The sequence below is a fragment of the Ahaetulla prasina genome, chromosome 3 (genome assembly GCF_028640845.1).
Source record: "Ahaetulla prasina isolate Xishuangbanna chromosome 3, ASM2864084v1, whole genome shotgun sequence".
NCBI classification, from domain to species: domain Eukaryota; kingdom Metazoa; phylum Chordata; class Lepidosauria; order Squamata; family Colubridae; genus Ahaetulla; species Ahaetulla prasina.
Window position 1 is genome coordinate 191,211,431 of NC_080541.1, and position 15,685 is coordinate 191,227,115.

Consider the following 15,685-nt stretch of genomic DNA (forward strand, 5'->3'; position numbering starts at 1 on the left):
GAACCGGTTAACTTTCTGAGCAGTTTGGTGAACTGGTTGTTGGAAAAAATCATTAGGGCAAAGCACCGGTAGTTAAATTATTTGAATCCCACCACTGGCATAAGAGCACTAGCGTGCCTAATGTTCCCTTAATTGTATTTCGCAGACCATGACCCACTGACCCTCTGAGTCAGTGAAACGTCAAATCAGACTCTAACGCAAATGAGCAGGATTGGGCCGAGTAACCAAACTGGATCGAGATAAACTCAAGTGTGACTTTCTCTTGATTTGAGACCAAGGACTTCCCGGGCATAAATCCAGGGCTCCGTGGAGCAGAAAGACTAAGAGGAACGCCAAATGCCATCAGAGTTCAGTGAAGCAAGTGTGAAGTAACACGCGTTACCGCCTAAAGAGGACGGAGGCATTAAGTCCAGAGTCTAAAATTACCCAATTGCACCACCCATTAGGGGAAAAGAATAGGCGGCCGCGACGCGCTTGAGGGCCGCCGTAAGCGAGAAGAGGCGGCCGGGCCAGCCCAGCTCAAGCAGCCGCTCTTCCCTCCTATTCACCCAGCAGTGGCCTTAGGCCTGGGCGGAGCTTGGCCGGGTTTCCTCCCGCCCCGGCTCCTCCCAGAAGCCGGAGCCTGGTAAAGACAGCTCCGCCGGGGTGTTTCCTAGTTCAGCGCTCGCCACTCGCTCGCTGCTTGTCAGGCGCGGCTTAGCGTTCCGCTCCTTCTCGTGCTTGGAGCCCGGAGGATGGTGCTGCCCAAAGCAGAGCACGCCGCCAGGCTTTACCGGGCGCCGCCGGAGCTGGCGCGGGAGGCGCATGTGTCTTCCTTGGAAAAATACCGCGAGCTTTACCGCCGCTCGGTGGAGGAGCCCCAGGGTGAGTGCCAGGCCGTGGTGGGCGAGGTTGGCGCGCCTTTCCCTGTCAGCCTCGGGGCAAGCTTCCAGGCCGCTCGCGGTTGCCTGACTTCCTGACCGTGGCAGGCGGGATGGGAGGCGGACCGTGGCTGGGGCCGGAGGGCGCGAGAAGGACGCTTGGAAGCAAGAAGCCTCCGTCCCAAGGGCGCCACGATCCAGCTTCTCTCCTCTCCTCTGCTACCATGTGCTCGCATAGCTGTCCTCTTCCTGCTCCTCCTATAACAGGGTCGGATACTGGTGGTTGCCGATCCTTTCGATCGGATGCATCAGGGTCCCGAAGGCGAACCAGCCACTGCCCCGGAACCCATCCGTTAGCCGCAGGTGGGCAGTCCGGGCTTCGAAGCGGGTTTCTCTGTTCTAGTGTGTGTGAGCAACAAGTGTCTCCTAGCATCTCTGCTAGAATTACTTTGCTAGGTTGTATCGAGGAGGGGGTGTGTAGGGAGGGGACGATGCTTCCCGTGTCTGGCTCCAAGTTAAGTTTCTGAAGTTACAACCAGCTACATGCTAATTGTTTGTCCAAATAGAAGAAAAATAATCTCTTGTTGATCTAAAAAGTAAACACCACCTCACCAACCTAGACCATAAAAATACCCAACTCTCTATTGTTTAGCTTCTTATGCTAAAACAAAGAGAAGTTGAATAGTTCAATTAGACATGTATAAATGTGGGCTTACTGTAATCCACAAATGTGTTTTCTTCTGGGAATAGGTTATATCAGATTATGAAATGGGACCAGCACTTTGGAAGCTTCTATACTTGCGCATAGGTTTTTCCATGCACAATATTTAATACTAATCTCATTAGACTTCTCCCCCCATAATTTATAACAATAACGATAACAATTTATAACAATGGTCTCTTCTCATAATCCTAAAAGCTTTAACCAAAAACTTTCTACTATTGACCTCACCCCATTCCTAAGAGGACCATAAGGGGCGTGCATAAGTGCACAAACGTGCCTACCGTTCCTGTCCTATTGTTTTTCTTTTCTTCTTCCTATATATATATATATATGCTTATACCTCCTAATATTTACTCATATATGTGTTTATATGCTATATAATCTTTTTGTATGATACCTACATATATTGTGACAAAATAAATAAATAAATAAATAAATATGTAATTATGTGTCATTGGCTTTCTTACACAGTTGTTTATCTAAATGAGCATGAGTGTATTTATGTGCTAAATACACAAAACTGGATAGGAGAGGGATAATGTGATTAGATGATGTTGCATATTGAAGTAATATCCAAATGAAAGATGACAATACACTTTTAGCTGAGCAGCAGAAATGGGGGAAGGACTTCAGTCAATCTAGAGTATACCCTATATACATTAGTCCTCCAGTAGTTAGCTCAAAACCGTGCCTAGATTATACATTGTCAGTTCTAGGCTGTCAAAGATTTGGCTGAGGTTAGTAACATTCTCCTGGTTGTAGCAAGTTTTGCAGGAGTGTTTTTGAGTAAGTTTTTGACTCCTGTTTGCTGTTTGGACAAGTTCTTTCAGTTTTCTTGGCAAGGATTTTTGGAAATGATTTGCCATTGCTTGCTTCCTATGTCTGAGAGAAAGAATGCTCAAGGTCACCCAACAGGCTTTGTGCCTAAAATGGGACTAGAACTGACACTCTCCCAGTTTTTGTCTGAAGCCTTAATCACTATACTAAACTGACTTGTAGCAAGATACTGACTACAGTTGGGTGCCAACCTTTTAGCAATAGGTAAGCAGAGAAACCAAGCAGCCAGATTTTAATATTTAGATCAGTGTTTCTCAACCTTAGCAGGGTTTTTAAACCTTTTTAAGATTTGTGGGTTTTAACTGGAGGAGTTCTCCTGATCTATGGAAGCCCCCGCCCAAGATATTTTGTTGCACTGTTTCTACCATGTTGTCTATGAGGGCTGTGTTTGCAACAGGTAGTCCTTGTTTAGTGGCTGCTTCATTTAGCACCACTCACAGTTGTATGGTTTTGGACGAACATAAAGGGATGAACACAAATGAAGTTCATTGAGACTAGCAAGAGCTATAGGTCTGTAAAGTTATGTTTCTAAGTATGAGAGATATTTAAAGAAGATAACACATTCTTTATTATTTTATCATAAAATATACACTCATAATATGCTGTTCTACACCCCATTGGTACATAAGGAAGAGATTATATTAGACTTTTCTGCTTCCAGAAGAAGTTGTAAAATATAAGTTTATTGAATTCAACACCCATTATGTAGAAGGAAATAAGTAGCATCCAGAGAGAGATACAAGTGAAACACTTAACCTGACTAGGTGGCTCAGTGGTTAAGACACTGAACTTGTCAATCAGAAAGGCCGGCAGTTCGGCGGTTCGAATCCTAGTACAGGTCTCCTGCATGAGCAGGGGGTTGGACTAGATAACCTCGAAGGTCCCTTCCAACTCTCTTACTGTTAAATTAAAAAACTCATCCATATTACTTAACTCATTGTACCAAAAGAAATATTCAAAACTACTAACATACACTTCTCAATGAAGGACAAAAAAAATAAGCAGTAGCTAAAAACATTTGGTAGAAAATACTCTATTTCTTCCCTTCCAACCTCCCATTCTACCATGGTCCTCTGAACTTTTTCCCCTCCTCTGGCCCTGCTTTTTAATCTCCAAAAATGTCTTTGGGATTCATTTGAAGCCCAGTGGCATACTTGGAAATCAAGATGACTTTACAGACCACCATTTTTCATTTTCAGCATGTCAGCCTTTCAGCTGATTTGATTATAGTAATGTTTTTTATAGTCAGGAAGATGGCAGGGAGTTTGATAAGCTTCAAGGAAAAAATTGTGTTAAGGCTCCAAAATATATTGATTTTAACACTAGAATCCTGAAAGAAGCTGGTGGTCTGCGAGAAAATTTTGGTGGTCCGCAGAAAAATTATTTGCATTTTTTATATTGCACTAAATACTAGTTTTCTTTTAAAAAATTCATATTAGTGGTCCTCGAGATTTAAAATTATGAATTTAGTGGTCCCTGAGGTCCGAAAGGTTGGTGACCCCTGTTCTATAGAACATCACTTGAAGCTGAAAAGAGAGAATCTAAGGCACAGTTTTGCAGCAGTTGTAGGCCCTCTACAAAATGAACAGGGTGAATCTGGCAAATGATTTAAGGCATGCACTTATTGTTCTGTTGTATAGGGGCAGAAGTTGGTTTCAGCAGGTTCTGACCAGTTCTGGAAAACTGGTAGCAGAAATTTTGAGTAGTTTGGAGAACTGGTAGTAAAAATTCTGATTAGCCCTACCCACATCTATTCTCTGCCTCCCGAGTCCCAGCTGATCGGGAGGAAATGGGGATTTTGTAGTAACCTTCCCCTGGATTGGGGAGGGAATGGAGATTTTACAGTATCCTTCCCCTGCCACGCCCACCAAGCCATGCCCACCAAGCCACACCCACAGAACTGGTAAAGTTTTTTTGAAACCCATCACTGTATAGGGGGGAAAGCCTTTTAATTTCCATGACATTTATATTTCCTTTTTTATTGATTGGGAAAGTAGTTCACAATTTCAAAACAGTATAACTTAAAAGGACCATCAGTAATTCTAATCCCATTATAATTAAGATGCTGGTTTAGAGCAGTTATGTAGGACTGCTTTTCTGTGGAAAGGCTTAGGACACAGAACTGAAAACAAAGTATGCAATTAAGAATTAAATGAACATGATTTTGCCAACATGTTTATTGATATTAAACAGTAAACTTATGCATTGGTTTGGATTTGAAAGTAAAAAATTGCATTGGACTGTTTAAAGACCCAGACATAGAATTACAGAATGCAGGATTATTGGCAGCTGTGGGAAAAAAGCATGGCTACTTTAAGGAGTTGCTGACAAGTACTATATTGGCTCCCCTACAGTTTGAATCCAAAATACTGCAGAGCCAGTACAAATTACAGAACTAAGTATATAAAGTATAGCTAGTCCTCAACTTATAAACACAAGTGAGTAACATTTAATATTGTGTTAAATAAAAGGAAATTTAAACAATTTTTGTAATATTTAAAATTGGGAGAAAGAAGATAATTGGCTATATTATATAATTGGTGCATTTATGAACATATAATGTAGGTTCTACTCAATATATGGGCAGTATATATTTTCAGTTATAATGATAGTATGTAGTTAAGTAGGAAATTATGATTGAATTCAAAATATTAACTTCCTGCTTTCTGCTTGTGAATGTACCCAGAAAAACCAGATTAGTTGCTATGGAAAACAGGATGCTAGCTAGAAGAATTTTAATCTCTCTTTGCCAAATTCTCTTATCTTGCCTCTGAATAAATGGCACGTGAATGAAATTCTATAATAAAAAAAATCTTGCTTGTGGATCTTTTTTTTTTGCTAAGAATGACTGTTAATATAAGCTTCAGAATACAGCCAATATCTAGCAAAAATTAGACCTGCCTGCTTACTCCTTAGTAAGTATTCATAAAATTGCATGGTAGGCCTTTAGATACTGATATCTAACAGTATTTATGAATACCTTGTGTTTGAAAAGGTTTTTTTTTTTACTTTTTTGCAGAATTTTGGGGTGATATAGCCAAAGAATTTTACTGGAGAAACCAACACACTGGACCATTCCTGCAGTACAATTTTGATGTTACCAAAGGGAAAATCTTTATTGAATGGATGAAAGGAGCTACAACCAACATTTGCTACAATGTTTTGGACAGAAATGTTTACGAGAATAAACTTGGAGACAAGATAGCATTTTATTGGTAATGTTCTGCTTCTTACTTTGTTCTAGAGAGTTCCAATATAAATTTAATATTAAATTGTGGTTGTGAGATGAAATATTGGAGATGATGGTAAATGATGAATAAGTATTGTGTCTTTAGAAACTGTCTTGCAAGATGCATGAGAAAGTAAAGGGAATTAGCCTCAGATATTATGGATTTCTCAGTTTTCATGCTCTGTCTAAAATGCAAATTGCAAAAAACCCACTCTTCATTTAGTGATTACCTGTCAACCATTCACTAATACAACAGTAATGCAAAATTCATTTTCTGACCTATGCATGCATTTGCAACCATATTTTACTAAACAACACATGGGTATACTCTCTAAAGTATTTTTTAAATCTTTGTAATGCTGCTCTTATTTATTTTATTATTTCTGTTTAACAGGCTTCAGTTTGTTAAAACAATGCTTTATGGCAGGACTGTCAAACTCGCTGCCCGCGGGCCAAATGCATCACGTGCTGGCCACACCCATGCCCAGTTTAGCAAAGGGGGAAAAAGTCACGATACGTCACGTGACACCATTGTGACGCCATGAGTTAGACACCCCTGCTTTATAGTACTTTCAAACTATCACATTTCTTCCAGCTGTAGGCTAATCTTAGTCAAATGATAGAGCTTAAAAACAACAGTAAACTAAAGTTTGGCTGTGTGTAGTAGCCATAAAAGCAAATATTTTATGATACTTGTTGAAAAAACAAAGTTTATTACCATCTATCCATTAGCATATATTCCTTTTTCACAGTGATCTACATATGCAGTTTTGTTTTTTTTTTGCATATTTACCTATTTAAATATATGGCCTTCCCCTTGCTTCTGTAACCCTGAGTGAAAATCAATAAATTAAAACCATAACACTGAAAACCTAACATTTTAAAAAAGTAACTGCCATGTAATAGCATTGTTTCTTGTATTCAAGGATATTAATATCACTTATTTCCTCTTTCTGATAGCTCTAGTTTCTAGTTCCCTTTTGCTTTATGGAGCAAAAGAAGAATCAGGAAATGTGACACGAATCCTGTCAATGCTTAGTAGGACGTAAGTCCAACTGATTTCACTCAGGTTATATTCCTGAATGTTTCCATTTTTGCAGCTATAATAGTATTGGTGTTTATAAAGCTGACTTATTGTTAACATTTATTTAGCCAATTACTATAATTAAAAATAATTCCTACAGCAATGCAAATCGATAAAACCATATAAAGCTGCAAAAATTAAAACCATAAAACAACAGCAAATAAATGGCAATACTGTTGTTACAATATAGTAACTGGCACACCAATGCAAAGTAGCTTAAAGGTTGTATAAATAACCTGATAATAAGCTCATAATAAAAGTAAACTATGACAACCATAATTGTGAAAGGAATTCCACAAGTGCTCCACCACCTATATCTGGAATGATCTTTCTTTTGAGTGGCCATATACAGAAAATAATGTAAAATAATATGTTTATATTTTTATATTATTTTTAATAAAAATATATTTTTAATTAAAAAAATTAGGGACGCGGTGGCTTAGTGGGTAAGACGCTGAGCTTGTTGATCAAAAGGTCGGCAGTTCAGCAGTTCAAATCCCTAGTGCCGCGTAACGGGGTGAGCTCCCATTACTTGTCCCAGCTTCTCCTAACCTAGCAGTTCGAAAGCATGTAAAAAATGCAAGTAGAAAAATAGAGAACACCTTTGGTGGGAAGGTAACAGTGTTCCGTGCGCGTTTGGTGTTTAGTCATGCCGGCCACATGACCACAGAGATGTCTTCAGACAGCCCTGGCTCTTCGGCTTTGAAACGGAGATGAGCACTTCCCCCTAGAGTCGGGAACAACTAGCACGTATGTGTGAGGGGAACCTTTACTTTTACCTTATAGAGAAAATCTGGAAAATATGATATAACCGAGAGGGTATCCCTTCTTGATCCTTTGCTAGAGAAAACTGCCTATCAGATATCCAAATCCTAAACCATATAATAGAAATCTTGATTTTACTATATATTGCTTATAGAGATATAGAAATTATGTGCAGCAAAGGATTGGAATTTGCCATCATGATTGTATAGATAGAAGCTTTTGTACACTGAAGATTATATAAGAGTGTGCATTTTATTTTAGCTTGAGGGAAATTGTCCGTGAAAAGGGATGCTATTGGAATGAATTTTTTTTTTTTTTTAGCTAAGGAACAAAGCCATCCAGAGTCACAGGGGCGATAGATGGCATAAACATTCAATAAAATAAATAAATAAAAAATATTCTTAGTATATGAAATTGAAAGTTACTCTGCTCACAGCTTCTAATTTAGAAAGTCATTGGGTATTCTAGCTCAGCAAAGTGACTTTTATCTGTTTTCTCTGATCTGGTTTTAGGGCTTGATGTTTGCTCTGCAAACATGAAAAGATATTGCATACCTTTAAAGTAGAGTTTCCTTATGCTAAAGTTAGAAAATAATATGGACAAACCTCTCCCTTTCTGGACTTTAGAAATTCAGAGCTATCCTCCCTAAATTGCTTCCCTGCAGATGGGAGAAAAGATACTGTATTCATCAAGCAGTATAAGAAAAGCAGATTGAGAAAGGCCACTTTTCTTCTCATGTTTTTCCTTTGGGAAAAGTAGAATCCGCTCTTTTGCCTGGACTCCTATTCCCATGGATCTTTTAGTAGGCTTTTGGAGATAGCATTAGTGGTAGTTTAAAAAGGGTTGAGGAAAGGGAAAGAATATTTTATTGAGTATGCCTAATGTAGAGTCAGTCTTTTTATAATTCTCCTCCTTCATCCTTTAATCTTTCTGTTCTTTGTTGAAGTATGCATGTTTGAAACTCTATTCTCTAAAACAGGGGTCTCCAACCTTGGCAACTTTAAGACTTGTGAAACTTCAACTCCCAGAATCCCTCAGCCAGCAAAGCTAAGGTTGGAGACCCCTGCTCTAAAACAGTCCAACCTCAGTCCCTTTAAGACTTGTGGACTTCAACTCCCAGAGTTCCTGTGCTGTGCTGGCTGAGGGACTCTGAGAGTTGAAGTCCACAAGTCTTAAAGGGACCGAGGTTGGAGACCCCTGCTCTAAAATACATATGGATTCTATGTAAAATGGTGGGTGTGTAGGATTCCTTTATGTAGGGATTTTTTCTTAAGTTTGTTGGTGTTACTGAAAAAATGGATTTATGACTTATGACCATTTTTTCACATAACAGCTCCATGGTCACATGATCAGCTCCATGGTCACATGATCAAAATCAAATTCTTGGCAACTGACTCATATTTATGACAGTTACAGTGACCCAGAGTTATGTGAAAACCTTTTGTAACCTGACAAACAAAGTCAATGGGGAAGCCATGTTACTAACTTAACAACTTCAGTGATTCATTCAACAGCTGTGGCAGAAAATGTCTTAAAGGTTATAAAATGGGGCAAAAGTCACTTAACTTGTCTTGCTTAGCGACATAAATTTTGGGCTCAGTTATGATTGTAAGTCGAGGACTACCTGTATACTCATTCAGACTGCTTTTCCGTTTTGTAGATAGCTTTACATATTGCTCAGTGATTTGATAGTTTGGATTTAGTGTAGGGGATAAATTCAGTCTTGTGATTTTGTAGACCATAGTTTTATGGCTTGGCATAATCTATGAACCTCACCAATTGTGGTTTTATAGTAATTTATGGCTAAGCTAACCATGATTTAACAAGATAGGTAAAGCAGATTCATCTTATGATTTTTAAAGAAATGAAATAGTGTTGATATTGGGCTACTACCAAAGATCACAAAGAATGGTGTATTGCAGATTTGTGTTATTTTCAAATGTTAAGTATTAGGCTGAGGCCTCAGTCATCAGGTCTGCAAGGGCAAATAATGGTTATGCTCCTTTTCTTGCCATGGGGATATTGCAGAAGTTCATTGGAAAACGTCAAATTGATCCTTCTTTTTCTAGTTACTCTGCCATATGTCTCAAAAAGTTTCACCAACACTCTTCAACTCCTTTTCATATAAGAATTTTTAATGAACCATTTTTTCTGTATTAAGAATTAAGTGTATGTGTGTGCGCACATGTACAAATTACAAGATTTCTGTCTTAAAATAACATTTCTAATATACGTGCTTATTGAGAATTTTCTCTTTCTACTTGGCTGTGGTTATAGTTTTGCAAGACTTCATTTCAGAAATTGCATTTCACCAATGCTGGTACCTTGCCAGGATGGTAGTTGAGTAAGAAAACCAGATAGACAGATGCCATAATATCTGAAAGATGATTGCTCATACTCTATAATTACGCAGGAGGTATTGCTTAATGACTAGATATAAGAACTGCTGTTTGTGTAGAAACAAGCTATTGAACAATTTTCCTTAAATATACTTAATAATTTAAAATAATATTGACCGGATTTTTGATAATTCTGTTAATTCTATTAAAACATGCTTGGGCTGTAGTTTGCTTCAGATTCAAAGTCAGAAAGATGCTTTAGCATCTGATTCTTGAAACTCCTTAAAGCAAAAGTGCTTTAAACTCTAAACAAAACTCTTTAAGGAGGCAAAAAAATAAATAAATAAATCCATATTGTTTTCCTGCAAGAAAGATGACACAGTTACTGCATGCACTCTGATTTGGATGGTTTATATTCAAAACTGAAAGTGGTAGTGCTTAATAATGTTTCATATTTTTCAAATGTTCTTGGGATTGTCTCTTCAAGCTATGCTTATCTAAACTAAAATTATTAAAAGTAGGAACACATAGTAGGTTTTTCAAAGATTATGCAAATCTTTTGATTTTTAAAATTTAGAATATGAAAGAAAGCGGACTCATAATGCTACTTTAAAGGAATACTTTTTAGAGGAGATAGACTGATATAAATCTACTACTGTCACTCCTGTTTTTTGTCACAGTTGGTTTTGCATTAATCAGTACATTCAGTAGTTCGGGACTGGGCATAGAAAAGCTTTCTTAAATGTGCAAAAACATAACCTCTAGGATTTAAGTTCGAGTTGTTCTAGATTGGATGTAAGGAAGTGATGGATGCTGTTCACAATTGCCAATAAATGAACTCAATTGTGAGAATTGCTACTCAGCAACATTATATAATCAACCCCAGAATATATACCAATCAATTCCACAAGAAGACAAACTATTTTTTATTAAGATTGGTTATAATATAGAATCTTGCAAATCTGACTGTGATTTATCCCTTCTTACACTCCTGAGAATTAGGGAGGTGGCTTTCTGAGAGATTTTTACATACCTTCTGCATGACTTGCGCCTAGGCCATATTTTTCACCTTGTTGCTTTGATAACAAATTATGCTTATCTGTGCTAAGATCATCTTCTTTACTCTCTGCGTATCCGGAGGATCAGAAATGGTTTTATGTCATGGTAGAGGAACTCTTATGAAGAATTTCCTTGTCCATGTTTTGACTATCAGGAATTCTACTGGTATGGTGTCATATCTACCTATAGTTCAGGGGTCTCCAACCTTGGCAACTTTAAGACTTGTGGACTTCAGCTCTCAGAGTTCCTCAGCCAGCAAAACTCTGGGAGTTGAAGTCCACAAGTCTTAAAGTTGCCAAGGTTGGAGACCCCTACAGCAGGGGAGACAGCATCAGGAAAATCACTTTCTTATTTTCAGGGGACTTAATCAACAGTGTATATTGCTTGCTTTAGCTATTTTGAAATAAATTTGAAATTGCATAAGAATGAATTTAACCCTTAGATAACTCACATTACTCATTTCTAAATCTGCATAGGAAAGATTCTTAGTGTGATAGTTACTAGGTAGGTATTGTTAATATTAACAGATGCAGAACCATTAATTGCAGATAAAATAGAGGATTCCTTCCATGTCAATTAAGTAACAGTAACAGAGTTGGAAGGGACCTTGGAGGTCATCTAGTCCAACCCCCTGCTCACGCAGGAGACCTGTACTAGGGATTCGAATCGCCAAACTGCCGACCTTTCTGACTGAGAAGCTCAGTGTCTTAGCTACTGAGCCACGAGAAATAATACTTTTTATTATAAAAAATTAAAGATAAAATGTTACTTTTCACTATATGGTTATGATTGTGGAGTGGGGGAGACATACAGCTTTTCAAATGCTGGTGGGCTGCAACTCCCACATTCTTTACAGTTAGTTATAGTTGCTGAACTATAATCCTGACAGTAGCTGAATAACCTTAGTTTTTCCAACTCAGATTTAGACAGCACCCTTTTTTGTGAATTGTTTGTCTAAGATGAAAAGTGCATTCAGAATTCCATATGATAAACAATATTTCAAAATCAAAATCAATAGGTTACATGGGAAAATTGAAGAACAGGATTTGGTGGCCTGGATGAGAATGGAAGGAAAGCATGTCTATCCTAGTTTAATTTCAGAAAATACCATGTGCACATGGTCACTGATGTTTAAGACAGCATTATGGTGATATATAAATTTATACCTGTGCCATACTGCAGTTAATGAGATTTTATAATGCACAAATGGAGCCTGTGAGTATTCCTAACTCTCTTTATGACCTTGTGTACGTTTTTGAAGAGAAACTGGAAGAAATATAGAAAAAAACCTTTAGTTCTCTTTCAGTGATTAAATCAAATTTATGTTGCAGATAATACTTGAATTGCAAATTAATGAAAAGGAGGGAACTTTAATTTGTTTAAAAGCTTTAGGCGGCCTTTCCTGCCTGTAAGCTGTTACATTAATCCTGAATTGTTATTAATTAAGCTAACTGTGCGGGACTAATGGTGATGTCCTAAATCTTGATGCACAAAATGGATATTCATGCACATAGAGAAACAGTGTCTACTTTAAATTCCATTGTGATGATGGTAAAGTGTTGCTGAGAAATGGCAACATCACTAGGCCATTGAAAAATTATCATAAGTGGAGGACTACCTGTAGATTTTTACACGTACTACAAAACATTTTTTGTCAGCAATGTGTATTGGAACTCGCAATCTTGTAATGCTTTCTGATCAATGTGAAATTGTAAAGAAATGGACTTTTCAACATATGTTTCCTGTCTGTTCAAATTAAACAATTCTAGATTCAGTAGTCATGCGCTTACAACACTAGATGACTTTAAGGAGGCAGCACATGAACATGAACATTATTTAGGTGATATGTTTAGGTAAATAGGTTTCTTCATATATTTGCTTAATACGTCTACATGGGAGAGTCCATATACCAGGTGGATATGCTGAAATAGCCTTCTAATGACCTGCAGATTTAAAGCCATAAAGTTTATAGCTACCCGGAGATCAAAAACAGGTCTTTCTTCTACAACTGGAAAGAACTTTATTCTAAAAACACATTGTAAATTTCTCTTTTGTCTAATAAGAAATTATTGTCTATGGCATGTTGTTGCCTTTTAAACTGAGTTAAATTTCTACTAAATATTATTGGGTTCATTCTAAGAAAGCATGTAACTCTGGAAACTGAAAGCATACATATTTATTAATATTCCATTTTTTTATTATGGAAATTGAACTGGGTTCTGAACCTTAGTTTAACACTGAGCAAAATAGTTTTCTGCATACCATCAGAAAATTGGTGCAGCCAAGAAGAATTTCATACTTAATATTTTTAGTGGAAATCTGTACTGAAGGAAAAAATGGCCAGCAGCTTGTAGACATTTACTGTATGTTTTTAACTCTTGGGGAAGATGGGAATTTCTGCCAATGAGAAAATACGTTCCCTAGCTAAAAGTCAAACCTGCTTGAAGTTTGATTTTTGATGATTTCATGGAATATCCACAAGCCATTCCGTTCTTTTGGGATATTTTATCAGCTTTCCAGCCTACCTGAGAATTTAGGATTACTTGATGGTCTCCTATCCAAATATTAATTCTAGCCAAGTGCTGCAGGTGCATCGATTAAACAATGCCATCTATCAGGACTCTGGAAACATGCCTTCTCTGTAGTGGCACCTGCTCCCTGGAATCCTTGAGATTCGAATAGCTCCTGCCCTACTGGCATAGAGAAAGATGCCCTGAAGATGTGGCTATAGTATGCTCAGGCCTTTGGCGTGAGTGATTGTAGCCTGTTTTCTTCTTTTTCTGTGTTTCTGTCTGAATCTGTTTTCTCTGCCCTTTGTGTTATTTTGTGGTTTTTGTATTTTTCCTTTTTAAAATATTTTTATTGTAAACATTATTATGATTGATTGCACAATCAGCTAGATGTTCAGAATAGATTTGGTATTTTTTATCCACCAGTCCTACCCATGAACCTGGGATAGGCAGATGTTGATGTTTGATGGTGTTAGAAGTATCATTGCAGGATGTAAGCTGTTCTGAGTAAAGCTGCCTTTTGCAATTGACTATTGGTGAATTTGTCAATGCTGCTGGTGTTCAATTGATGCTCCAGTTGTATTTTGTGATTTCCTCCAGTTTTTTCTCTCTGTTCTGTTTTTTTTAGGTATTGCCACCTCCATTACTCATACTCATACTTGTCTTTCTTAACGATAGTTGTTAAGTCTGGCGTGTTATGTGGCAGTTGCTTGTCTGTCTGAATTCTGAAGTTCCAGAGTAGTTTGGTTTCTTCATTTTTTATGACTTTTCTCTATTTTATGGTCCCATCAGTTCTTGCTTGCAAACAAGCAAGCTATTTCTTGTAGTCTTCCACTGCACCATTGTTGCTACTTGTCATGATGTTATTTGTAGTCGGTATCTGCAGTCTTATTGTAGCATCTAACCAGGTTTATTATTATTGACCACATTTGATCCTGTTTAGTTTTTAAGGTGCAGCCACAGTTGGCTAGATGCTGCCCCATCACTGGGCCCTCAGAACAACAAGTAAACCTTCAATGATTTGTTGTAGAGCTGGTTGAACACCAGCAGATGCTTGCAAGTGAGCTGTTGTGAGATTGGAAGAGTCTGACACAAAGACCTCATGTGGAAGAGCTACAGATTTAATTTAATGGTCCTTATATGACAGTATCCTGAGATAATCCTCAATTCTAATTCTCACTATTTTTGAGAGTGTTTTGGCTGATACCGTATTTTTCCAGGAGATGTTCGAAAAGTATCATCATTTTTCATTGAAGTTTCATACTTTAAAATTGGTTTAAAATTGGTTTATAGATTTGAGCTTAAAATCGACTAGAGATGTTTCCTGCTTCTCATTTGTTTGTTGTGGTTTATACCAGGAGTTATGTTGCACTTAGTTTTGTGGGGGAAGTCAGAATGGATACTGTAGAAAGGCAAATTAGGTGCTGCTGAATATATTTGTTGGCAGCTTTACAATTTAAAAAAATTGGTTTGAAGAGGACTTTCTAGGGGATATTATAATCAATCACCTTTGATCAGTCTATGATTTCTGGGTGTTTTTCTTAAAATATTTTTTTAGCAATTAGAATAAATGATTCCCTAATGTCCCACAGAAAGATTTGAGGTTGCTTGTAGCCCTGGGATAGGTTTCAGGTTACCTTTCCTCTAATTAATGTTCAAATAACTATTGTATCAAGAACCTGCATTAGTTTTCCCTCAATATTTAATTTAAGCTTGCAGATAAAAAGAATGAAAGCAATTGTAATAATTGGACTGACATTAAGACCCAAAGGCAAACAATTTCTTTTTTATTTGCTTGTTTTTCTTGGGTCCTTGTTTTTCTAGTTCCTTCTTTGCATCCTCTTTCCATCGTTTCTAAATTCCATTACATCTTTTCATTCAAAAGGTGGAGCCTATATAAGCTTGCAGGTTTTGTATTTGTTTTTAATAAAAATCCACAATATGACCCCTACTTAATTAAAAAATAATGTTGGCTTTGCATTGAAGAAAATATGCAGTTTTTAAGATGAGGGATATGGAGATTGTTGCAGAAATTTTTGAAACTTCTTTTCCAGGGCTATTTACTAAGGGCATGTGTATAATTCAAAATGACCTGGAAGAAGTGCTTTGGATGATAGATAAATATAGCACCTCTTTGTTGTTTATTAAAACAGCCTCACTTTTTCCCCCAGAGTTTGGCACAAGACTGAGGAAAATACTCAGCTGCTTTAACAACCCCATTAAGTTTAAAGCAGTGGTAGTCAACCTGGTCCCTACCGCCCACTAGTGGGCGTTCCAG

At 37.5% G+C, this 15,685-nt stretch overlaps 1 protein-coding gene across 2 annotated transcripts in view; it reads left to right on the forward strand.

Moving 5' to 3' along the window:
- The first annotated feature begins 610 nt into the window (after positions 1-610).
- ACSS2 (acyl-CoA synthetase short chain family member 2) overlaps positions 611-15,685 on the forward strand; it is a 56,383-nt gene continuing 41,308 nt past the window's right edge. The window contains exons 1-2 of one of the 2 annotated variants that reach the window (XM_058175544.1): positions 611-864; positions 5,441-5,636. In XM_058175544.1, coding sequence (XP_058031527.1) covers positions 735-864; positions 5,441-5,636 — 326 coding nt within the window. In that variant the 5' untranslated portion in view covers positions 611-734. The remainder of the gene's footprint in view (positions 865-5,440; positions 5,637-15,685) is intronic. The other variant, XM_058175545.1, reaches the window with a different exon arrangement.